The sequence below is a fragment of the Colobus angolensis genome, unplaced genomic scaffold, assembly GCF_000951035.1.
Source record: "Colobus angolensis palliatus isolate OR3802 unplaced genomic scaffold, Cang.pa_1.0 Scaffold27, whole genome shotgun sequence".
In the NCBI taxonomy this organism is placed as follows: Eukaryota; Metazoa; Chordata; class Mammalia; order Primates; family Cercopithecidae; genus Colobus; species Colobus angolensis.
Genome location: NW_012115932.1, coordinates 13535055 through 13559712, shown reverse-complemented (window position 1 = coordinate 13559712; position 24658 = coordinate 13535055). Strand labels below are relative to the sequence as shown.

General features: G+C 39.5%; 1 protein-coding gene across 1 annotated transcript in view; it reads right to left on the bottom strand.

Annotated features, from left to right (window-relative positions):
- SPDL1 (spindle apparatus coiled-coil protein 1) overlaps positions 1-8448 on the bottom strand; it is a 21295-nt gene extending 12847 nt beyond the window's left edge. The window contains exons 1-3 of the mRNA XM_011947829.1: positions 7932-8448; positions 3400-3581; positions 707-883 (exon numbers count right to left, since the gene is read on the bottom strand). Of these exons, the coding sequence (XP_011803219.1) occupies positions 707-883; positions 3400-3558 (336 nt within the window). The 5' untranslated portion in view covers positions 3559-3581; positions 7932-8448. The remainder of the gene's footprint in view (positions 1-706; positions 884-3399; positions 3582-7931) is intronic.
- Between the last annotated feature and the right edge of the window lie 16210 nt (positions 8449-24658).

The window sequence follows — 24658 nt, the reverse complement described above, 5'->3', positions numbered from 1 at the left end:
GCTGGGAAAGGGGAAACCACTGACCAATCATTTATCTTGCTTTTATGTTTGAAATGGAGCCAGTGTGACATGTTGTTAGACTACGTAGAGTAATTCAGTAACACAGCCTTTGGAATCAGACAGCCTCAGTTCAAATGTAGATGGAGATTTCTAGCTCTTGAATTGTGTCCAATTTACTCAGTCTGTCTAAACACTGGCTCTCTCATCTGGTATATGGAGATAATAATGGTACCTTCCCACAGAATTATTTTAAGAACTGGATCGCATATATTAGTTTATCTTCAGTAAACAAACTACAAAGTGTCATCTGTAATGCATATTAACTAGTAAGAAACTACTGGTCTGTTTTACAGAATTACAAAGCGTACCACTGACTGCAGGGAAGGCTAGGAGACCAGGCTTTCTGCAAGGGGACTGCTGTACTCACTATCAGCAAGAAGGCCATGCTAGTCACTAAACTAAACCTTCACAAATATCCAGCAACCAAAATTAAGTAATTGTATTTAATTAGTAGGATATAATTTATACAAGTCCCTTAGACAAACTCTTGTATCTCAGTGTTCCCACCCCCAAGATTAAGATAATGAAGACTTAGATCTTGGCTATTTTGCAAAGCTGACACTGAAGAAAATCTTTATCATCTAAAGTTTACAGATGGCTGCATAAATATGGAATATTTTGCACTGAAATACACAGATATCCCAACCTTCGTTTTTAGTTCATTCACTTCCTGTCCATGGCTTCTGCTTAGTTGTTCTTCCAATTTCTCCAGGTGCATTTTTTGTTGTTGTTTAATAGCTTCACATTCACAGCTCAAACTTTCTAACATTCGACTCTTGAGTTCAACTTCTCTTTGAAGGGTATATTTTTCTTGTTCATAACTCTGAAAACAGATTCAATTACAATTCAATTACATAAAAATAGCCTAAAGCCATTACATATAATCAGTTTTCAACTTCAATTGTTTCATTCTTATTTCAAGCATTTGCTGCTTTCCAAATAACGAAGACATGTTAAACCTGGAATAACCTTGTAGTTAATCAGTCTTACTAAACCCCTGAGGTGTATTTCCAGACTGTGTTAAACCCATGCAAGGGATAGCTTACTGCTTCTGTGCCCTGTCGAGGAAGTAAAATGTGCTCCATGGTATGTCAACACGTCAAGTAATCTCTGCTAACAACAAAAGAACATTTAACAGCACTTCAGCTTTCCTCATGAGAATTATTAGTTTGATAATGAGATGCTCTGCTTGTAGCTCTGAACACAATGTAGTAGTAGTAAAAAAGTTGAAAAAAAGAAATACTCAATTAGCCTTTACTTTCAGAATGTAGTCACCTGAGAAATGTTCACAAAATTTCTATCAGAATGAATGCAGTGCTGAGACAAAAGGAGTAATTAAAAGGGCTTTTGCTTACTCACAGGGAAGTTCAGACATTAAAAACATTACGAGTATGAACTCCTTCAACAAGCTTTAAAAAATTATAAAATACTCCCCTCCAAACCCTTTTTATTTTAAAGGAAGGCAAAGAGTATTAACTGTTAAACACTGAAATTTGACAAGTTATGACTCAAAATGATTAAGTATAACAGTTTTATTTTCTACTACTAGTGACATTTGTAATCTTTACCTTGCCTTTAAGACTTGGCACTAAGTTCTTGGTTTACAACAGAACTATGTAGAAACACAAAGGTTGCCATCACTAGTTATTTTTACCTGTTACAGATATTTTTTACCTGCCATATTTACAGTGTTGAGATTCAAGTTTATTTTTTTTATTTTTATTTTTTTTTGAGATTCAAGTTTAAATATGTTACTGAGCATTTGCTAAATTACCCAGATTTATTTATTCATTCTTTTAAGAAATAATTGTGTGGCAGGCATTGAGGATACAGTAGTGAACAAGGCATACAAAATTCCCTCTCTCATGGAGTTTATAATCTAGAGATAATTAGCAATGCAGATAATTAAGAGTGAATGAGGGCTGGGCACAGTGACTCATGCCTGTAATCCCAGCACTTCGGCAGGCCGAGGCGGGCAGATTACTTGAAGCCAGGAGTTCAAGATCAGCCTGGCCAACATGGTGAAACTCTGTCTCCACTAAAAATACAAAAATTAGCCGGATGTGGTGGCACACACCTGTAATCCCAGCTACTTGGGAGGCTGAGGCAGGAGAATCTCTTGAACCCAGGAGGGAGAGGATGCAGTGAGCCAAGATTGTGCCACTGCATTCCAGCCTAGGTGACAGAGCAAGACCCTGTCTCAAAAAAGAAAAAAAAAATAGTGAATCAGGGTAACTTTACATTACATAATAAGGGTTGGCCTCTCTGCTGAGGTGACATTCAACTTAACGCTGAAGTTTGAGGACTCAACCCAAGAGCACTGACGGGTAAACAACTCAAAAAAAGGCAATAGCTGGCATAAAGCCCATTAGGGAGGACTAGTATAGTCAAAAATAAGGCAAAGCAGTTTGAGATGATGTCAGAAGGTTGGCAGGGGTCAAGTCACATAGGGATCTACAAACCCAAGGAAAGAGCTCAGATTTTGTTGTAAATGCAATCAGAAGCTGTTGTATAGTTTTTAGCAGGGCTGTGGCATGACCTTTGGTGTACTTTCCATGACCACTTGGACACTGAGTGAAGAACGAATGGCATGAATGGCAACAATGGAAGCAGGCAACCTGGCCAGAAGGCTACAGTACTTGTCTAGGAGCAATGATGGTGATCTGGACTATAGTGCCAGTAGCAAAGATACATGCTTTGTAGTCCAGTTCTTAGAACTTGTTAATGAATGAAATGTGAGAAATAAAGGGAAGATATTGACTAAAAGTTCTAGATTTTTGGTATATAAAGAAACCAAAACTATATATAAATCTTTATATACCAAAGATTTTTGGTGTTCAAGAAACTGAATGCTATTACATTTACTAAATAAGCTAAAGAAAATCATAAAAGAATATTTGGGTAATGGACAGGGAATCTACTCTTCTGTGTTAAGTGTGAGAAGTCTGTTAGTGGGCAGTTGAATACACAAACCTAGACTTCAGAGGAGAACTAAGGGCTTGGTGTAGTGTCATGGGGCACTTAGATGTTTAGAGGTCTGAGCAACAAGCAAGGTCATCTAGGAAGTGTGCAGACAAAGCAAAATCGGGTAGCAAATGTGGCAAAGAGAGTAATGATAACTTTAATGATAACTTGATCTTTCAAACTCTGAATATACTAGGTTGGAAAGAATAATAGGAATTCATTTAGTTCATTCTTTTTTAACAGAGATGGGGCAGGGTGGGAAATAGATCTAAAATCTTCAGAAAAGAATAAATTACTACTACTATTAATTGCTAAACAGGACAAATCTTCAATAGCTAAGCACACTCTTGCAGACAGAGGAGTCCAGAGTCCTACCTCAGTCATGGTCATCATTTCATTACGACATTTATCCAATTGATTCTGTAATTCATTTTGACTCTCCAAAAGTTGTAAACCATACTGTGCAGCTTTTAGTCGCTCTTCTTCAGCCTCTTTGAGCTTGCATCGAAGATTTATGACTATTTCTGTCTCCATGTTCTTTTCCTTTTTTTACCCACCTGTAAATAGAGGAAATAAAACACTTAAGCTTATACAAAAAACTCCATGCAATAATATCAATCATAGAATAAATATATCTACTCAATTCTACTGCTGTATAAAAACATTACAATTTTCTTTCTGACTACTAAGTAGTCAAATTTGCATTCTTGTTCCAACAGCAAGAACTGTTCTAACTATTCTGTTACTGATGTGGGATCAAAAATTAAAGAGTGGAATAGAATACATTTAATTTTGCTTCTAAGCAGTTCACCATCAGAAAACTGTTCAGTTGTTGTATGCTAAACTTCCTTAAATGTTAAGGTAAAGTTGGTCTCATAATTGGACCACTATCCATATAATCAAAATTAAGAGAATAACAAAAAAAGTAATCGAGAAACCTCATAGTAGCAGGTATGGTGGCTCATGCTTGTAATCCCAGCAGCTGGGGAGGATTGCTTGAGGCCAGGAATTTGAGACCAGCCTGAACAACATAGCAAGACTCCATCTCAACCAATCAATCAATCAATAGAAATAAGGTGGGGATGGTGCATGCCCCTGTGGTCCCAGCTACTTGGGAGGCTAAGGAGGGAAAACTGATGGAGTTACAGGCTTCAGTGAGTTATGATCATGCCAAGGACAGAGCAAGACACTGTCTTGAAAAATAATAATAACAATAATACCGCCAGAAAAGGAAGGTCTGCGTACTATAAATAAATAAAATATAAAAAGGCAGCTGTGAATAAGGCTCATAAGGTAAAATAAGGAATTATCATGTCTGTAATTTTTCACAACAGTGTTAACTTCCTGTATATATTAAATCTGCTTTCTTGGAAAGAGATTCACTAGTATTTTTCCAGTTATTCATAAAAGTATGCAAAAATAGAAACCATATCGACAAGAATTAAAGGATGTTGCTTTCATTCCAGATTTATGAACACTTAAACATTATATATGGAAACATTCCACTTTAATCAACCTTACTAATTATCCTTTACTATTTGGTCCCAGCGTCTTAAGCAAGACTCAAACTCACCTTTGCCTTCAAAGGGCACCAGGCCATTACAAATGTTCCCCCATGTCTCAAGTCAATTTAGTCATTCACTGAACAAGTATTTCTTGAATGCCTTATATACTAGGTTCCACTCTGGGCAGTTCAGATTCATTAGGGAACAAAATGGACCAAAAATAAGCTCCTCCTTCATGCAGCTTACATTTCAGGAGGGGAAGATAAACAATAAGTCATAGAATATTAATAAATTAGAAAGGAGAGATGAGAAAAAAAATAGAACAGAGTAAGAATCTGGGAAGAAAAGACAGGTGATGTAACTAGGAGGCGGAAGATGAGAGAATCAGCCATGCAGCTATTTAGGAGAAGAATGTTCCAGCAAGAGGGGAAATCTCTGAGGCAGGAAGAAGTCCAGGGAGTGAAATCTAAATTTGGGTAAGAGATAGTAGGGAGTGGGTAAATCAGGCCATCATAAGGACTTTGGCTCCTACTCTGGGTGACACGGGAAGTCATTCCAAAGTCTGGAGTAGAGGATCTGATATAATTTAAAAGGATCATTCTGGCTGCTATGTTGACGAGTTAGAAGGGGAACAAGGCTGGAAGCAGAGACCACGTGAAATGGCTCAGACTAGGGTGGTAGCATAGGAGGCTGTTAAGAAATGGCCAGATTGTGAAGATTTTGAAGGTAGGGCCAATGAGATTTTCTGAAAGATATAATGTGGAATGTGTGAAAAAGGGAAAAGTAAAAAATGCCTCCAAGCCTTCTGGCCTGAGCACCTTGTAAAATGGAACTGCCATCAGCTGAAGCACTGATGTAAATCATGTTTTAGAAAGAAAATCAGGAATTCAAGTTTCGAACATGAACTACATCAAGTAGGCAACTGGATATATGATAAGAGGAATCTTGGCTGGAGATGTAAATTTGAGAGTTATCAGTCTGTAGAGGATAAAAATATGTAAAGAGAAATGGACCAAGGATTGAACCCTGTTATGAGGTAGGGAAGAAGACAGCGGAGAATCAGGAGTGACCAGTGAGGTAGAAGGAAAACCAGGAGTATGTGTTTTCCTAGAAGGCAATAAACAGTGTATTAAGGAGGTGCGAGTCATCAATCATGTCAGATGCTGCTGCTAAGGCAATTAAGGTGAGAACAGAGAACTGGCCATTGAATTTGAATTCCTGGAAGTCTCTGGTGACAAGAACAGTTTTGATATACAGGTGGGGGTGAAAGCCTAACTAGAATGTCTTTGAGAGAAAATGGTAGGAGATAAATAAAGATAGCAAGCACAGGTTTGCTGCAAAGGACAACGGATAAATGGAGCACCAGTTGGAGAGGAAGTAGGGACAAGATTTTGTTTATTTTTAAGGTGGAAAAAAATAACAGTGTTTGTAGGCCATAGGATAAATCCAGGAGAGAAGAAAAACTGATGACCTAGAAGACACTGGAGAATTGCTAGTGATGTCCCTGAATAAACAGGATGAGGTTTAATGTAGAGAGACTGGTTTTAATAGAAGCATGGATATTTCATTTAAAGAAAGCAAAGTATATGAGTTCAGATGCTGATATGCAGGTATAGTGGTGGAAGTGTGTGTAAGTAACCTTTTAACTGCTTCAATTTATCAATGAATTAGGAAGCAAGGTCTTTAACTGAGAATGAAGACAAGGGAAGAGATACAGGGTTTTAAGAGAGAAAAAAAGGTGTTCTAGGTAATCCCAGTTTGGCAGTCACTGCTCTAAAATGCAAGACCTTTTCAAAACCTGTACATAATACGGCCAGTCAACTAAATGTTGTACTGTTTACAATAACTTACATTTGTTGAGGATTTACCATTTGCCATGCTAAGTGCTTCAAATATATTATCTCATCTAATTCTCTTGATGAGCCTGAGTTAAGTAAATACTGTCATCTCAACCACCAAAATAAAAATAGGGTTAACCTCAAGACATTCCAGCCAGGCATTATCTAGAGAAGCCAAAAAAAATTTGCTCTCATTTATTCAAAAGATTTGCTGGAATTCTTACTGTGTCAGACATTGTGCTAGTGCTGACAACACAATGGTAACCCAAAACAATATTCCTGTCTTCTTGAATTCTGCAGTCTACTAGCAAAAGACATTAAATCAAGTAATTGAACTATCAAGTTACAAGTATGATAAGCGCAAGAGAGAGATATGTATGCTCCCTGGGCGTGTAACAAGGGGGAGCTGTCCTAATCTGGGGGGCAGTGTGTAGAAGGGAACATGGACAAAAAAAAAAAATTCCTGAGGAGGTAACTTTTCAGCAGAGATCTAATGGATGAGAAAGAGTTAACCTATCAATCTACAAAGAGAGAGAGCCGTGGTTGATTAAAAGCTACAGCTAATGTGTGGCAGACATTGTGCTTGGTGCTTTATATACATTCTTATTCAATCTTCTCAACAAATTCAAGAGGTTGAAGGTATTTCCCTCATTTTATAAATGCAAGCTGAGGCGTAGAAAGTTTAGGTAACTTGCTTAGGGTTACCTGCAAGTTAAGAGGCGAACTGAGATGGGAACTAGAATCTACCTACAAACCCCGATGCTGCAACCATTTTTCTGTCCTGCTTCTCAAAAATACAGCACACACTAAGTATTTAGGAGATAGAAAACTCTGGGAATCAAACTGCCTGAGTTCCAACCCCGCCTCCACTACTCACTGGCTGCATGAACTTTGACAAGTTATTTAATGTCTTGTTTAATCATCTATAAAAACAAGCAAAATAACACCCACCTAATCGGTTATTGAAAAGATTAAATGAGATAACGAAGGAAGAGCAATTAGGGTAGAATCTGAGACACGGCTGGGGCAGTGCTGTCCAGCAGAAATATCATGCGAGCCATGTACGTGATTTTCAACGTTCTAGGAGCCATCAAGTTTTAAAAAGTAAACACAAAGATGAAAAATTAATTTACATATTTAACCAAATACGCTCAAAACATTATCATTTCAACATGTGATCATTATAAAAAGTATTAATGAGATATTACTCTTTGTGCGCTATCTCTGAAATCCAGTGTGTATCTCCCATCTGCACCTTTCTCAGTTCGGACCAGAGGCTACCGTACCGCACAGCGCAGATCCAGTGGCGGTTATCGTTTTGAGGACCCGGCAACCGACACGGCCTTCCATATTTGAGCAGAATCCTTGAGGGCGGCGAGGCGCTCCAACGGAAGATTAGACCGGCTCGGAACCCAGTGTGTAGGACCCCAGGGTTCCGGGGAAGGAGGTGTTTCAGCTAAAGGCCTCGGCCAAGACCCCGAGCCCCGAGCTTTCTTCAGGGCCTATTCGACTCTCCCCACTACCGCTCTCCACACCCACCATCCACCAGGCCCCTTGTCCCTACCTCTCACGCCTGTCCCCTGCTGCCGCAGCCAGCGGCTCCTAATGGGAGCTCAGGGCGTCCACATTCATTCACGACGCTAACTCCAGAGTCGCCAGCCCATTCACTCAGCTAGTTCTCGGGTAAGCGCCAGGGCTTTTTGAATGCAGTTCCCGCGAGAAGTCCCACGTCTCACGAGATGTCCGCCCAAGCCGCGCGTAAAGGAAAAACTATGAGAAACGCCCAACGCAGCGTCCCGCCTCCTCCTACAGCTACTGGCGCGCCGTGGGCTTGGCGCAGGCGCAGACCTGGCTCTTTCACTTACAAGTTGTACCTTGGGCTGGTTTCATGTATGTCTTCTAAGTATACGCTTTTAGTTTCCGTGTTTTGCTGTTTTGTTTGTTGGTTTTTTTTTTTTTTTTTAACGACAGTGCCTTCTAGGGGAACAGTGTCGCTGGGCTGGACGGTGGAGAATCACCTTTGGCACCATCGTGCGATCTCATGCACCCTACCAGTGGTAATACTGGCGTTAACATTTGAGTTCCCACTATGTGCTAAAGTTTACAGATTATCTCAGTTAAGCCCGCAGCCTTATGAGGTAGATATTACTCCTCATTTTTCTACAGAGAAAAACAAAGGCCAAAGAGAAAAAGTGCCTTCTCCGAGTGGTAGAACTAGAATTGAATGCAGTCCAAGCTGTTTGCATGTGTTTTTAATAATAATGTTTTGTAAACTTGATGCCTATTATTCAAAAATTGAAGCAATCAGAAATAATAATAGCTAACATTTAGTGAGCACTGATGAGTCCTAGTAACTGTTATATGAATCATGTCGTTCTTTCGAGCCCATCTTTTCTTGCCTGTTTGAGGACTTGGCTCTAACTGCTCTTTTTGGCATCTTCAGTTTTTTTCTTCTCTATTGGATCTTCCCTATCAGCTCATAAACTTGCTGCAATGATTGCCATAAAATCATTTCATGATTTCAATTTTTAAAATAATCCTCTTTGACCCCAATCAGCAACCACCCGATTTGTTTTCTTCTCTTTATAACAAAATTTCTGGGGGGAAAAAAATCTTTACATCCATTATCTCCGTTTTCTTACCTTTTTTTCTTTTGTTTGTTTTTCCCACTTTAACCAGGATTTGGTCCCAACCAATACTGTGAAGTAGCTCTTGTTAGGTTTACCAGTGATTCCTACCTTGCAAAATTCGGTAGTCAATCTTTAGTTCTCACTTCCGGTGAAATTTGACAGAGTTGCTTGCTCTGGTTGATTTGAGTCTTGATATATTGGGATGCCATACTCTCCTTGCCCGCCTCTTCTCAGTTTCCTTTGCAGACTACAATTTCTGCCTGAGCTAAGCCAGACTCAAAGGGTTGATCTGAGCTTTAAGATTGGCAACAAATTGCTCAGAGTGTAGTCTCACAGATGGATCTGGGGCTCCAATGAACCAGATGCTCATTCATTTGTAATCATGCCTATGTTCTTGGAAAATGAAACAAATACCATTTTCCCTATCGTTTAACAAAGATTCCTTAACTTGGGAGCCAGGAAAAGATTGTTCTAGTTTAGGCCAGTCATGACTGGCTGCAATTAGGTAATCTAAAATTGATCTGAACTTATTTTTTCTCTTTTGTTACAAGAGAAGGTATACCCCATATTATTAATGCTTCTTCCTATCCTATTTTAAAAATATATATTTTAAACTATTAACTGAGTGACCGCAATGTGTTAGGCATAGTGGAGGAATTTAGAGATGTGATAAACTCGACTATTGCCTAGAAGATGCTCGCAATATAGTAGGAGATTTTAAAAAACAAATAGAACTTACAGGGCTGTAAATGCTATACAAGTGGTATGTGCCCCACACTAAAGGAGTTGTGTGAAGGCAGAGGTATATTTTGTCTGAATGTTCCTTTAAAACTTCCCAGTGCATGTGACACTTCAAGCAGGGCCTTGAAGGATGGCAGAGCTAAGGAGGGGTGCATTGTAGGAGAGGGGACAGCATTAGCAAAGTCACAGAGGCTACCCATGTCATAATTAAGGTCATTCTTTAGGGATGGCCTGAATACAGGGCTGCCAATAGCACCACTGGATGCTAGATGTCACAAGTGAAATGAATTCTAGATGGGTTCTACTTTTAAGATAACTTACATGGAACTTCTGATTCACAGTACCAGATGTAGATGTCTGTACTCAGGCAAAGTCTGCATACTATGGCCTAAATACCAAAGGTCAGGAAAAAGCAAAAAACAGCAACCTTGTATCTGTTATTTTCCATTGACAAAAGGAGAGATGGGACTTGGCCTCTTCACACAGTAGTGAATTCACCAAGCATAGGATAGGAGTTTCGATTCTGGGAAACAACACCCCCCTTCCAATTCTGTGCCCCTCAATTACAATTCCTAATATTATAGCTGTCCAGAACTGGGATAGACTCCTGTAGTGAACTTGTCATCATTTCTTCCTCGTGACTGTTCCAGAAGAAACAAGAGGATTAGACTGTTACATGGTATTGAAATCTACATATATTTTGACAGGAACTTATTGAATGATCATTTGTTTTGGGCACTACAGATGAATAGTTTCTGTATTAAACGAACTTAGAGTTTAGTGGAAGAGACATTTACCAAACAATAAACAGTAAATCCTTACTTAGAGGATGACTTAGGCTTTCTTGTTCCTTCACATTATTAAGCAGAGCTGCAAGCTAGTCTTCGTTGGGATCAAGCAAAAACAAGCTCAGGACTCTGAGACACAGAGTCTGCAAATAAGAATGAGATTAAGCTGTAGAGCTCTGTGATTTATAGTATGGTCTGGAATATGAAGTTATGAAAGTTACACTAAAGGTTGTGGTCGCTGAAACTTGGGGGATGGCTGAGATGAAGAAAAAAAGCTTCAAGAGAGAACAGAGGGGTGTGTGCAGGACTTTTGAGATTGTCCTAATCCATGGCACAGGAGGAGAATAAGGATCCAACAAGAAAAACAGGAGCCATATGAGAAGAGATCAGGAAATTGAATTGTCACAACTTCTACTGTGATAATTAGATATCAGAATGAATCATTGTACCAGGCAGGTGGATTTGACTGTTTAATAGTAATAATGGTAATGAAACCCAGTCTGCGATCTCTCCTGCAGCAACAATGTCTAGCACCAGCTTGAACTCTGAGTGAGCCTTATTGCTGTACTATTTTTTCTTTAAATAGGGGAAATCTTCTCTCAGAGAAAGGGTGCACCATCCCAATATGGTAGACATTTATCAGCTAACATCCTAGCATGAATTCCTTCCTCCTATTCCCACCAAGAGAATTCTGATGATTCTTTTGTGTAATTCCTATTTTCTCAATTTTCAGCCATATGAATTCTTTAAAATTGATGCTACCTTTCGTCTCTAGGATAGCCCATCACCCTGGTTACAGTAATTGGTTTGAAGATGTGCATGTGATGGAATCTAAGCCAAAGAGATTTTCCACTGGGATGGCTAGAAAAATGGATTTTGTTAACTGCCTCTGTTACAGTCTGAATTGTGTCCTTACCCCCATCACCACCCTCCCCCCATATTCATATGTTGAAACCCTAATTACCAGTGTGAACTGTATTTGGAGACAGGGCCCTTTAGGTTAAATGAGGTCACAAGGGTGAGTCCTTAATTGATAGGGCTACAGTCCTTATAAGAAGAGGAAGAGACATCAGAGATAGATCCCCTTCCTCTTTATCTCTCCCTCTCTTTCTCCCACTACTCCCAAGTGCACACAGCGAGAAGGAGGCTGTCTGCAACCCAGGGAGAGAGACCTCACCAGAAACCAACCTTAGTCTTGGACTCCCAGCCTCCAGAACTGTGAGAAAATGTCTGTTATTTAAGCCACCCAGTCTGTGGTGTTTTGTTACAGTTGCCTGAGCAGATTAATACACCCTCTGTACTTAAACTTTATAACCCAGAGCTTCCAGCTGCCAACTCAGGATTCATGAAAGACAAATCTGCTTGAAAGAGAGGGAGCAGAGAGTTCTGGTCATGCCATTTGAGCCCTGTATCAAGCTGTCATGAAGCTAGAGCTATCCCTGGACTATTCAGTTTTTGCTCCAACCCCACAGCTTCACTTTGAGTTTTCTGTTTTCTGTTGTTTGCAACATAAAAGGTTTTTTTTTGTTGTTGTTTGTTTGTTTGTTTTTGAGATGGTGTCTTACTCTGTCACCCAAGCTAGAATGCAGTAGTGCGATTTTGGCTCACTACAACCTCTGCCTCCTGGGTTCAAGTGATTCTCCTGCCTCAGCCTCCCAAGTAGCTGGGATTACAAGCGTCCACCACCACGCCTGGCTAATTTTTGTATTTTTAGTAGAAATGGGGTTTCACCATTTTGGCTAGGCTGGTCTCGAACTCCTGACCTCAAATGATCCGCCTGCGTTGGCCTCCCAAAGTGCTGGAATTACAGGCGTGAGCCACTGTGGCCAGCCAACAACGTGACGGGTTTTAACCAATACACATAGTAATACTTGTGTCTCATCTTGAGTAGACTAACCTGTGACGTTTAACCTGTCAAGTTCCCATTCTACATTTAGGCTAAAATGGAAAGTTGCTAATTTCCAGAGACTGGATCTGGCTTCTTTGAGAAAAATGCCTTAGTTGAATGAAAAGAAAGTCTTATTCTAAATAAAGGGGCTTAATGGAGGAAAATAAAGATTCAAACAGCTTACATGGAATCCCTTTCTTCGTTCCACTTCAGACTACCACCACACCACCTCTAAACTAACTTCTTCAGGAGATTTTAGCACCTAAGCCAGTTAGAATTAAGACTGCATGTTTGTATTAGTTACGGTTTTTACTTGCTAAGAAGTGTACTCACTCTGGTTGGTTTAAGATATACATGTATATTAAAAACGAGAGTCCTAACTTTCGCAACCATTTAAAAGACTGTAGCTGTTATGTATTCCTCCTCTCTAGCACCCATTACATATCCCGTATATTTTTTGACAGTCCCTCAACTACTTGGAGGCTCTTTATCCAGTAAAGCAACCCCAAGCTTCACTCTCCAATAAAACATATTCGTAGCCATGATTTAGATTACTCACTATTCTGTTGACCCAAATTTATTTGGCCCAAATCAGAGGGATAGGATAAAACTTGGGGTTTTTTTCTGTCTCTGAGGGCTTGAAACTGTGACACCGTACTTTTCTGTTTGTATCTCAATTCAGTTGAAGGAAATGGTTGCTGATCTCATAATGTTTAGGTTAATGTATTTTATTTCTAGGAAAATCCACTTGGGATTGCCTAGTGCACACGGTAGACATGGAAATTGATCATCAGCATCCCCAGGTAAGCAACTAGATACCCCTATTCAGAACTACCAGCCCAAAACCCACCTCCTGCCTGTTGCCACTAGGTGACAGTCTTTGCAAATATTTTGTTTGAAGGAACCCTCTTTCTGTAACAGAAATTAGATTCTGTTGGGAAACGTTTCTTTGCTAGTTTCAGTTAGATTTGCCAAATGCCCATATTTGTTATAATCTACACTCTTAGTCATTTGAGATCATAGTTATTTCTCATCTGGAACACTCTTTTCCTCTCTTTATTTAGTTCACTCTTCTCATCCTGTTCGCTGGAAAGGTCCTATAACTAATGATTAAGCATACAATACATGTTCTGGAGTCAACATCTGGGTTTAACTGCAGGCTCTGTTACTTCCTAGATGTGTCTACCTTTGACAAGCCACTTGCTCTTTTTAAGTCTCAGTTTCCCCATGCACAAAGTGGCAAAATCAAAGTGTCTAATTCAATAGATAATCGCTAACACTTCTAAAGCTCCTTTAGCATAATGTCGGTAAATGGGAGCTGTTATTATTAAGAGCTCTGTCTTAGCTTAAATGTCACTCCCTCCAGGATTCTTTTACTGAGTCCCTAGTCTAGGGCATGTCCCCTGTGCTTCTCCTTCTGGCCACTTATAATAGCTTGTAGTAATTTGTGTAATTTATGTCTGCCTCCCTCGCTAAGCTGTATCTCCCAGCAAGTACCATAGTGCCTGAAACATGCCGAGGGCTAAAGTTAAGTTTGATGAATGAATGAAAAAATGCATACTCAAATCACTAGTATCAAATGAAATTCATTGATTTAAGTGGGAAATTTATGAACTCTTTTATATCTGTTAGAGATCAAAGTAACTTGTAGAGGAATTGTTACTTTCTGAGTGAAAAGTGCTGAGCATTTATTAATCAGTTTACATGAAATCAATGAAATGTTCCTGAGTATACCAGTATACCAAATAACTAGTTTGGGGTATTGCTTCATTCACTTATGACAATGTAGGTGTTCCTCACTTGAACCAATTTTTTTCACCAAGAATTTATTTATTGATGTACTTTCTGTAATTCAAGCATTTTTAAATGTACTTGGGAATGTGGTATGTAAAATAATTGAAGAGGCCTCAAAAGTAAAGAATTCTTGGCTGAAGTAAATGTTCACTTTTGTGTAAATACTCAATTTCATGTATTAAGTTATCTTAAAGCAAGAGCTACCCTTCATGAGCTTAAAGCTTTAAAACATATATTTGCTAATATTTTATCATGTCATAGACAGATTTTATGCATATTCTTCAAAACAAATCTGGCCCATGTTGTCCTATTAATATTTCAAACTAGAAAATATTGAAAACATTGGATAATTTCAGGAATCTTTAAAGTCATTTAGTTATGAAATGATCAACTGAGCAAGTAAGAAAGTTCAAAAGTAGTCACAAGAAATGTTAGATGTTTGTTTTTAAAAAATAGTTTTATGTTTCCAAAGTTTTCTCAAAATATGAAGAATGAGAAGGTTTTGTGGCCTTGAAATACCCTAGACAGACAGCAAAATCTCCTTTTCTTCCTACCATGGTGATAAATAAAACTTGAAGTGGCCCTGACAGTAGATGTGTTTCTTTCTTTGTCTTAATCATTGCTTTTCTGGCCTGTTTACTTCTCCACTGCCTGGCAAGATGCTGGGGCTCTGGCTTCATCACAAATGAATCCCATCAACTCACCCATGACATACTACACACTACTAGCAGTATTTGGCCACGTTTGATAAATTGTTTAGTTGTGTGAAATACTTCCCTAAACTGAAGTTCTGGAACTCATCAGGTGTCTTCTCTGACAATCACATCTTTCTTTGGCTCTCAGATTACCCAAGCAGCTGGGGTAAAGCCCATATCCTCCCACAAAGCATGCTTCTTTGGAAATTTGTATCTATTGGCTTTGGCACTCAAGTAATGTTCTTGCATTCTCTGTCAAGTCAGGAATGAATAATCTCTTGAGGGTGAGTAACCTTTTAAATGTTGGAGGACTCACAGTTCCAGGGATCAGTGTGCATTTAGCAATTTGTAAGAAAGGTCAGCATCCCTTATGACCACATTTGTGTTAGCAAGGCACAGATTCTTCTTCTCCTTCTTTGACTTAGTCTGAAGGTTGACATCACACTCTTCTCATGTCAATCTATCAGTTTGTGCAATCTTGATATACAAATGAAGTATGACTTCTGAGTTTCATGGGTGTATAATCATTATCATTATATATGATTGAAAGCAGGCAGTTATAGAAGGGTCTTAGGTGACTGTCATTCTCCCATCTATAAAACTCCTGGCAAAGGGATTAATACACATCCTATAAACAGAGCCAGAGTTAAGTTCCTGAAAACAACATCCCATTAATAAGGTTTAAATCTTGAAGTCAACATGGGAAAAATAGGCTTAAAAAGTAACACCTAATTTGTTTTTCAATATGGTTGGAAGGTCAGATTTCATTCCTACTCCCACGAAAGTAATTAGAGCTGCTCTCATCTTAAGAAACAGAGGTATATTAGGGTCACACAGTGTTTTCCACTCTTTGTTCTGTATTAGAAACGCCTGAGGAACTTTTACAACTCCTGATGCCCAGGCTGTGCCTAGCACTAATGAAACCGGCATGTCCGGGGTGGGTGCCAGGTGTCAGTGATTTTCAAAACTCCTTGGGTGAATCCAATGTGCAGCAAAGTTTAGGAATCTTGAGTTGAAGCAATCATACATTCTCTACCACACTTCAGCTTTTCTTCATTGCCTCTTTAGCTCAGTGCAGCTTAACCTGACTGCTCTTTAGAATCAAGGAGCATCTTTAAAAAATTCCATTCTGATTCATTAGGTCTAGGGCAGGGTGTACGCATCAGAAACATTCAGCTTTCCCATGTGACTCTAGCATGCAGCCAAGGTGTAGAATCTCTGGACCAGCAGATCACAGAAAGAGGCACATAAGGTGGATCTTTTGGCATTTTTCTGGCAGTTAAGAGCTTCATACATTTTAAAAATTCCTCTTCACTAGCTTTATTGAATGAATTTTCTTCTTCAAATCACTAGGCTGTAAAGTCCAACCATCTTTCTGAATCTGTTCGTAGCAGGGTTACCTGATAAAATACAGGATACCCAGTTAAATTTGATTTCCACTAAATGAATATTTTTAGTATAAGTATGCCTATGTGATATTTGGTATTATAATAAAAAGTATTTACTGTTATTTGAAATTCAAATTTAACTTGTACCCTGCAATTTTATTTGCTACATCTGGCAACACTAATGGCGGGAGAGCATGGCTTATTCTTGGGAAAGTCAGCAGCTGAATTCGAGTAGAGCAGAGCACCATCCCTTGAAACTTCAGGGTTTGTGGCCTTTTAGCACTTACTTTCTTGCTGCGAAGGTGGTAAATAAAGAGCCACCAGCAGTTTGGGAATTAAAAACTCCTAAAATCCCCCAGTGAGCCAAGAAGACCGAGGAGGTTTACTGTGCAAGAACTAGGATGTGGAAAAAGGTGAAGACCTGAATCTTGAGTATAGGTTTTGGTTCCAGGAACCCCAGCTCTGTACTCTCTAAGGGATCACTATTTTGCCACTTTGAACTTTTTTGATGATTTCAAGTGCCTCAGACTTGCTTCCATACTCCCCAACCCCTTTCACATTTTTTTACACGTTATTATTTCTTCTTAATCTCTCTGAATATCAGATGCTTGCTGCCTTGGCTGAAATTGAGATAGTTTCCAGGTGGAACTGCTCTCATAACTCAATGAGTCTGAACTAATGGAAACTTTGGAAGTCCTTTGCAGTGTTGTAAGCACCCCCTAATCTCAGGAGGCTTCCCAAGCAGTCTGGATACTTTTCTGCCTCAGTCTCTAAGGACTGTTCACTACTAGCTGATTCCTGAAATTTCCTTCCTTCCCTCCATCCCAAATAGACCTTGGACTGTAAATAAAAGTCGTGGGTGGGTGTATTTCTTAGCCAACAGCAGGTTCTCTGCAAAGGGAAAAGGAGTGAGATTTCACGATGATTCCCTGAAAGCAGGTGTTATAATGATTTTACCAAATTGGAGCCTGACATTTTGATGAATAACTCTTGAGAACCCCTTATAATTTCCTCCATGGAGGAGATAGGCAAACAGGTAATATGTCAAATCCCCCTTTGCTGGTCCAAGTTTACTAATGGACGGAGGTGAAACAGGTGAAGCACATTAACTTTTAACCTGTTAACATTGATTGTTTTCACTAAGCATTAGGTACTCAAGAGAGAAATACACACTGGCAGAAAGGAGACAAGACAAAGGGTGATAGGAAGGGGCTGGAAACTGGCCTGCATCTCGGAACATATTTGCAAGCCAGCTGGGCCCACTTTGCACAGATGTTTTTATAGGAACAAGAAGGAGGGAAAAGTGTGCTAGTGTTGGGTGCATTAGCACAGCAATGGAATATCTATGTTAGCATTTTTCCTTCTCACTGTGGCTGGATGAGGGTGGGGGCTTGGTCAGAGGCTTGGGGATAATTCTATTGCTCAACCTAAATTCAAGGAAATTATATACATTGACAATAAGGCTTTTTACCAAGTTCATTTAAAAATGGTTAGTTTGTATTATTTGGATGTCAACTCTGAAATGCAAAGAGTTGCATGTTTATTTGCCTGTGGATAAAACAATCCAATCATCATTAGCTATTTGGAGAAAATATATTCAGAATTTATCTCCTTAGGCATAAAAGTTGTGGTGGTTTTATTACAATATAGGTTTACTCTTCCCCTCCACAGATAATTGGTTTGGTCTTCCACTGTTTGGTGCTTCAGTTGCATGTCTATGTGATTAAGTGATTAAGGAGCTTGTCTGTAAGAAGGTTGCTTCTCTGTCTCTCTTCTTCCAGAAAATGGAAGAAGTCAGTTTTTTTCTGTATAATTTGTAGGTTTGCAAATTAGTGGCCCACCATTGTACTGTTTGGCCCACACACAGTGCAGAAGAAAAGAAAATATTTGATTTAAAGTTAGAAACTTGGGAATTTACACACACACACACACAAACAGACGCACACACACACACACACAATGTGGATCTCCAGCGTATTTTGAAAAATCAGATTTGGCTATTTTGTGCCCATACTTCTCATGTCAACAGTCCACCAGTTCCTTGGATCTTATACTGGGTATGCTTTTTCCAGTTCACCAAGGCCTGTCACTTTATCATTGGGTTTTCTCAAAAGGGCCAGATATAAGGAGACATTTATATAGCCTGTGTGTATGATTCCTGTATGCCTTTGAATTTGCCATCCATGCCATTAGGCAACATTCAATTATATTATCACTCCAATGTCCTCCAACCTGATTCTAGGATTCTTCTCCTTTATACAAATGAAGTTCTTAATATTGCAATAGACTATCTGATACTCTGCTTGAGGAAAAATTTGACTGTGTGGTAGCTCTAAAAGTCATTTTTGTTATATTTCAATTTCGTCTGCTTAGCGTATGAATAAATTTATGACTAACATAATAACTCTTAAGTTGGTTTACTTCTTTGTGTTCTCAGTGATGAAGAATTAAAGTATCATCTGGATAAGCTCATCTATAAATGAAAAATAGAATTAGTAATTTGAATATTTAGAAGTGATTGCCTATACAGGTAAAATATAGCAAAGAGGTGCTTAACTTTGACTCTGCTTCAGCTGATGTCAGACAACTTTAACGGTAGAAAGGACCTTAGGAATAAAATCTGGCCCCTTCATTCTGCAGATAAAACTGAACTTAAGAGAGGTAAAGTGATTTATTCTTTTTTTGTTTTTGAAACAGTCTTGCTCTGTCACCCAGGCTGGAGTACAGTGGTGTGATCTCGGGTCACTGCAACCTCTGCCTCTTGAGTTCAAGAGATTCTCCTGCTTCAGCCTCCTGAGTAGTTGGGATTGCAGGTGCCTGCCACCACGCCTGGCTAATTTTTGTATTTTAAGTAGAGAAGGGGTTTCACAATGTTGGCCAGGCTGGTCTTGAACTTCTGACCTCAAGTGATCCACCCGCCTCGGCCTCCCAAAGTGCTGGGATTACCGTGCCCAGCCAAGTGATTTATTCTTGGTCACACTATGGGTTAGTGTCAGAACTGGGGCCCAAATGATATCTCTTTTGACTTTAACCAAGGCTCATTGTATTTTAATTACCCTTAATTGCCGGTAATTACGTAGATACTGGTTTAGGTTTATTTCTTAGTGTTCAGTGTTGTTTATTGTTTATTACAATAAGCATTATTTACAATGAAAATTATATTGCCATAATTCTATATTTATAAGTATCAGAATTGTGATGAAATTCTAAATTATTTCAAAGGCACTTTTCTTGAAAATATGAAGATGGCCCTTAATAATGAAAAATTTATAATTTATATTTTGAGAAAGGCTTCCAGACAACAGGCAATGCTAACAGTAGTCATCTTTGCATGTCTTTAGATGGCTTCCTCTGCTTCTTTGCTTTTATTATCTGTATGTACACGTTTCCCATAATGAATCTGCATCACTTGTAGAATTACTGGAATTTTTAAGCAGCTATGCAAAGGAAACAAAAGCAAATCCAGTCTGATAAAGACATGAAGTATTTGTATGAAATTAAAATGTTCTCACACCTCATTCATTCCTATGAGTGGGATATAAAGACCGTTTCCTGTGACTCAAATATGCACACTCAAAGAGAAAAGATTTGACACTTTCCCATAGTGAGAGAAAAATGTCTGGTGGCCGTGATTGCAAGGGTGCATGTGCTGAGAGCTGTGACCTAGAGTGCATTCCAGGCTGAGTAGCACCAACTTTTAAGATTAAAAACCCAGCAGTTCCAACTCTCTTAACTATGATCCCTTCGTAGTATCTGGCTAACCAACCTCGCCCGTTATTCTCGTATAGACTTTTGGTTTCCCTGAAATTCTGAAAGCTAAGGAGAATTCAAATTCTGATTTACCTTAGCCTAGTTTCAGGGAACTTAAAGACAGGAAAGTTAGCACCCGCAATCCAGCCTCCCTCCCAAAGGCGACAGCTGTGTGGTTTCCAGGGGAAGAGTTTACTTGGATAGGGAGAGAAAATGCTTCTTGATAAATCATGTGTTTTTATGACTCCTGTTTCTGGGAAACCTGATACGTACAATGCACCTACACAGTTGAAACTTGACCTCTATTACTGCTTTATGTGTGATTGTGATTGTGATTGAGTTTGAAACCTGAGTGATTAAGGAGCTTGTCTGTAAGAAGGTTGTTCTCTGTCTGTCTTACTCTTTTTTTCTTTTCTTTCCCTCTGTCTCTCCTTCCATATTTTTATATAATGTTAAATTTTGTAATCAGCTGATTCTACTTTCTCATGCTCCTTAATTTTGATTTCTTAGAAAGATGAAGCATTGGAAAGCACTGCATAGCTCCATGGTATCAATCAGTTAATGTCTTCAGTCCTTTAATGTCCTCTCTGCACAGCTGGGATGCTTGAGAGAAGACTGTTGACAAGTCTTGTATGTGTGGAAGACACCATGTTACTTACTTTCCCTTTATCATGGAAGGAACACAAGCCCATCTTACAAAAAGATACCTAGGACCCCGGAAGAACAATTTTTATTCTGAATCTCAATAAAATATTCTGTCACATTTCTTTGTATCAGTAACTCTTGGAGTGAATGTTCTCTTTTTAAGTTTTGGTATGTTTCTAAATAAGTCATAAATCCATTCACACATACACACACAAACACATACACCTCTACTCTGCATCTATAGACCTCTCCATTGCAGTTGGGATGTGGTGTTGCTGCTGATGGGGTTGGACAAAAGATCCTTTCACGCAATGCCTAGTGCTATTTTGTATGACATGGGAGTGAAATCCCTCCACTCCAATTTTCCTGCCAAGTATTTTGGTACATTGTCTCTCTTACTTCCTCAGAGTCTGGAGTAGCAAGCTACAGCCTCAGGCTGGAGTGGCTGAGGCTCTAACACATAGACAGGAGAGCATTTAGGAGTAGCACAGAGTATCTTCACTCTGAAGGAAGAGTAATTGAAAAATCCCAAGCTGCTCCAGTTGGTTCTTAGGTCATTCCTGGAAACAAACTTTAATAGCCCCAACTCCCACTTCGTGAGTCTTCTTGCTTTTCCTCCTACAATGATGATTCTCGCCCCGCAATTCTCACCCTGAACTAAAACGTGCTTACACTTGCAGATGTTGGTACAGACAGTTCCAAAGGAGAGCTTTACAACAAGATTTAGCCTCTTTGGAGAGTCTTAAAAATCATTTTTCAAATAGTTGTTCATTTAAAATGCTACTTACGTTGTAGAACAAGTGAACCTTTCAGATTGCCTTACAGTTTATAAAGCACTTACAGATATATATTTAGTCAAAGAAAATAGAGGTGTTCCCCCTATGGGAAATGGGCTGTGCCATTAGTCAGATCCTTATTGAGTGTGGGGTGTTAATGCGCAATGTGCAGATTTGGGAAGGGAAATTCAGACAGATAGTATACCGAAGGAAAATAACCTGGGAGCACCAGCTCTGAAAGTCCCGGCCTAGCACTGTGGAGTGGGAAGTCCTGCTGCTGGAACCACATAGAGCTTGATTCTAGTCTCAGCTTTGCTTCTTCACAGAGTGGAGGCTTTGAAGCCACATTTCTTGGATCCAAATCAGGCTTTCACTACTTATTTTGTAAACTTGGGCGGCTTTCTGGTGTTTCTTATCTTAGGAATGGAGACAATAATGCCACCTGATGCATAGTATTGTGAGGACTAAATGAGATATGATATACAGTGTTGCAAAGGTGCTGGTGCATTATATGTCTTCAGTAAATATTAGCTGTTATTCTATGAGTGATCTTAGCAATGACCAGTCACATGACTGCCTCCTATTCAATGTCCACACATGTAAAAGGGAAAAAGATAATTGTTACAAGGATTCATAAAGGGCATGTGTTTTGTTAATTTAATTTTAACCTTTTAATTTAAAAAATTACAAATACATGCAAAAGTAAAAAGACTAATGTAAATAACCCTCATGTGCCCATCATCAAGCTTCAATGCTGATCACTTTTTGCCATTTTTCTTTCAATTATTTTCCCACCAGTTTTTGTTTCTGAGATGTTTTCAAGCAAATCACAGATAGCATATTATTTTAACTGTAAATTCTTCAGCATGTAGGTGTGGAAGATTGTTTTCAAGATGGCCACAGTGATTCTTCCATGAGCAGCCCCTTTGCAGTGTGACTTTGCAGCTCATCCCATGAGGAAGTAGTCTGTTTCTCAACACCCTGGAATCTGCGCTGGCCCTGTCACGCACCTTGACTAATGAATGTGGCAAAAATAATGTTATCAGATTCTAAACCCATGCCTTGTAATTCCTAGGCAAAAGAATCATCTAGCTGAACCTAATCCATGTTGCTGACATTACCAATTCATAAGTAAATAACACCACAAAGTTTTGAGTGGTTTACCATGCACTGACAGCTACCTAATATAGTAATGTGTTTTTAAAAATTCCTAACACAGATCTTCATATATAACGAACATGAAACTTTTAGCTTCCTGTCCAAAGGACAGAACTCACAAGGCATGAGACATTTTATAACCCTGAGAGTGAGTGTCAGTAGCTGGGGTTTGTGTGGAAGTAGTATTCCATGACATTCATTCTAACCAAGAACCTTCTGTGGCTGAATTATATATTCCAGCTCAAGATCTAAAGGATACTGATCCTTGCTCTAAGATGATAGTTCGTAAGCTTTACTGGTCTCCTTTGAGAATCTGATGAAATCGGTAAGAATTCTTCACAGAAAAAAAAAATGTACTTGTACACAGCCTTGTTGCTACACACACACACACACAAATCTCTATCTACCTATAGATAATATGTGTGTGTGTGTGTGTGTGTGTGTGTGTGTGTGAGAGAGAGAGAGAGAGAGAGAGAGAGAGAGAGAGATGAGAGAGAGAGAGAGACAGACAGAGAGAAGCTTGCTTACATCATAGGGTTTGTGGACCAGCCAGTGCATGGATACCAGTTAAGAAACTATGCTGGGTGCTGTGGCTCAAGCCTATAATCCCAGCTACTTGGGAGGCTGAGGTGGGGGGATCACTTGAACCCAGGAGTTCAAGACCAGCCTGAGCAACATAACAAGACCCCTTTTCTTAAAAGAAATTTTTTTAATTGGCTGGGTGTGGTAGTGCATGCTTGTAGTCCCAGCTACTTAGGAGGCTGAGGCAGGAGGATTGCTTGGGTCCAGGAGTTCAAGGCTGCAGTTAGCTATGATTGTGGCACTGCACTCCATGTACTCAAGCCTGGGCCACAGAGCAAGACCCTGTCTCTTAAAAAAAGAAGAAGGAGAAGAGAAGGAGGAGGAGGAAGAAAGAAGCAGCAGAAGAAGAATAGGAAGAAGTAGAAAGAAGAGGAAGTACAAGGAGGAGGAGAAGAAGGAAGAAAGAAGAAGAAAGAAAGAAGCAGTAGGAGGAGGAGGAGAAGAAGAAAGACGGAAGAAGAAGAAAGAAGGAAGAAGAAGGGGAAGAGGGGAGGAGGAGGGGAGGAAAGGGAAGGAGAATAAACTCTAGTCTTACTTGAACAGACTTCTACTTGTATACCCAAAACTGCATAGTCAACTCTAACTGCCAGATAATCTGTTTGCCAGATTTCCACTGCTGTTGCTGTTGCAGCTACTTCTGAAAGAGGAGTAACTGTGGTATGGGTTTCTGGCTGCGTTTTAGGTTTAGGGTCTAAAAGCTCCTTGACCAGTGCTTGGTTTAGCCAGATTTGTTTCAGAGTCTTTTGAAGCTCTGGGTTCATTCTTCCACCTCCCACTCCTTGACCCTCATTTAACCCAAGCATTGAGCAATATAATGCTCAGGAAGTTAGTTGGCAGCTCCCAGCAGGACCTCCACAGCTATACCTTACCATGCTGCTGGCGCTGTCTGATGTGCTGGATGCTTCCACCATGTCTTGGCCTGTGTGTTTCTTGAAGATTTCAGTTGATAATTTATTGGGCGTAGATAGACTGTAAATATTGCCTTGGTTCATATTTTATCACTGCTTGATTGCTGTCTAGGCTATTTATTTACCACGCATTAGTTTGTTCATGGTCCTATTGATGGAGAAGGCTAGCCCTTTGGCCACTGAGTCCATCCTTTGCTAATACCCCATAGGGCCAGAAGTCCCCAGGAACAGGTGAGGATGGAAGAAAGCAAGGATATGTTGAGGACAAGACAGCCAGCCCCAAACTCAGGTGAACTGAGAAGTTGGAATGCCTCTAAGATTGATATTAAGGTAACTTTATTGTTCAAAAAAGAGACAAATGAAAGTTATAGATTATTAATAAACCTACAGAAGTACTCACCCCACATCACTGTCTTTCCCCTTATTTTGCTTTAGTCTTTGTAATAGCACTTACCACCTTGCATAATAATGCACGTTTTTTGTTGTTGTTTGACTTCCTCCATTATAATGTAAGCCCCATTAGACCATGGGGTTAATTCACTGTTCCA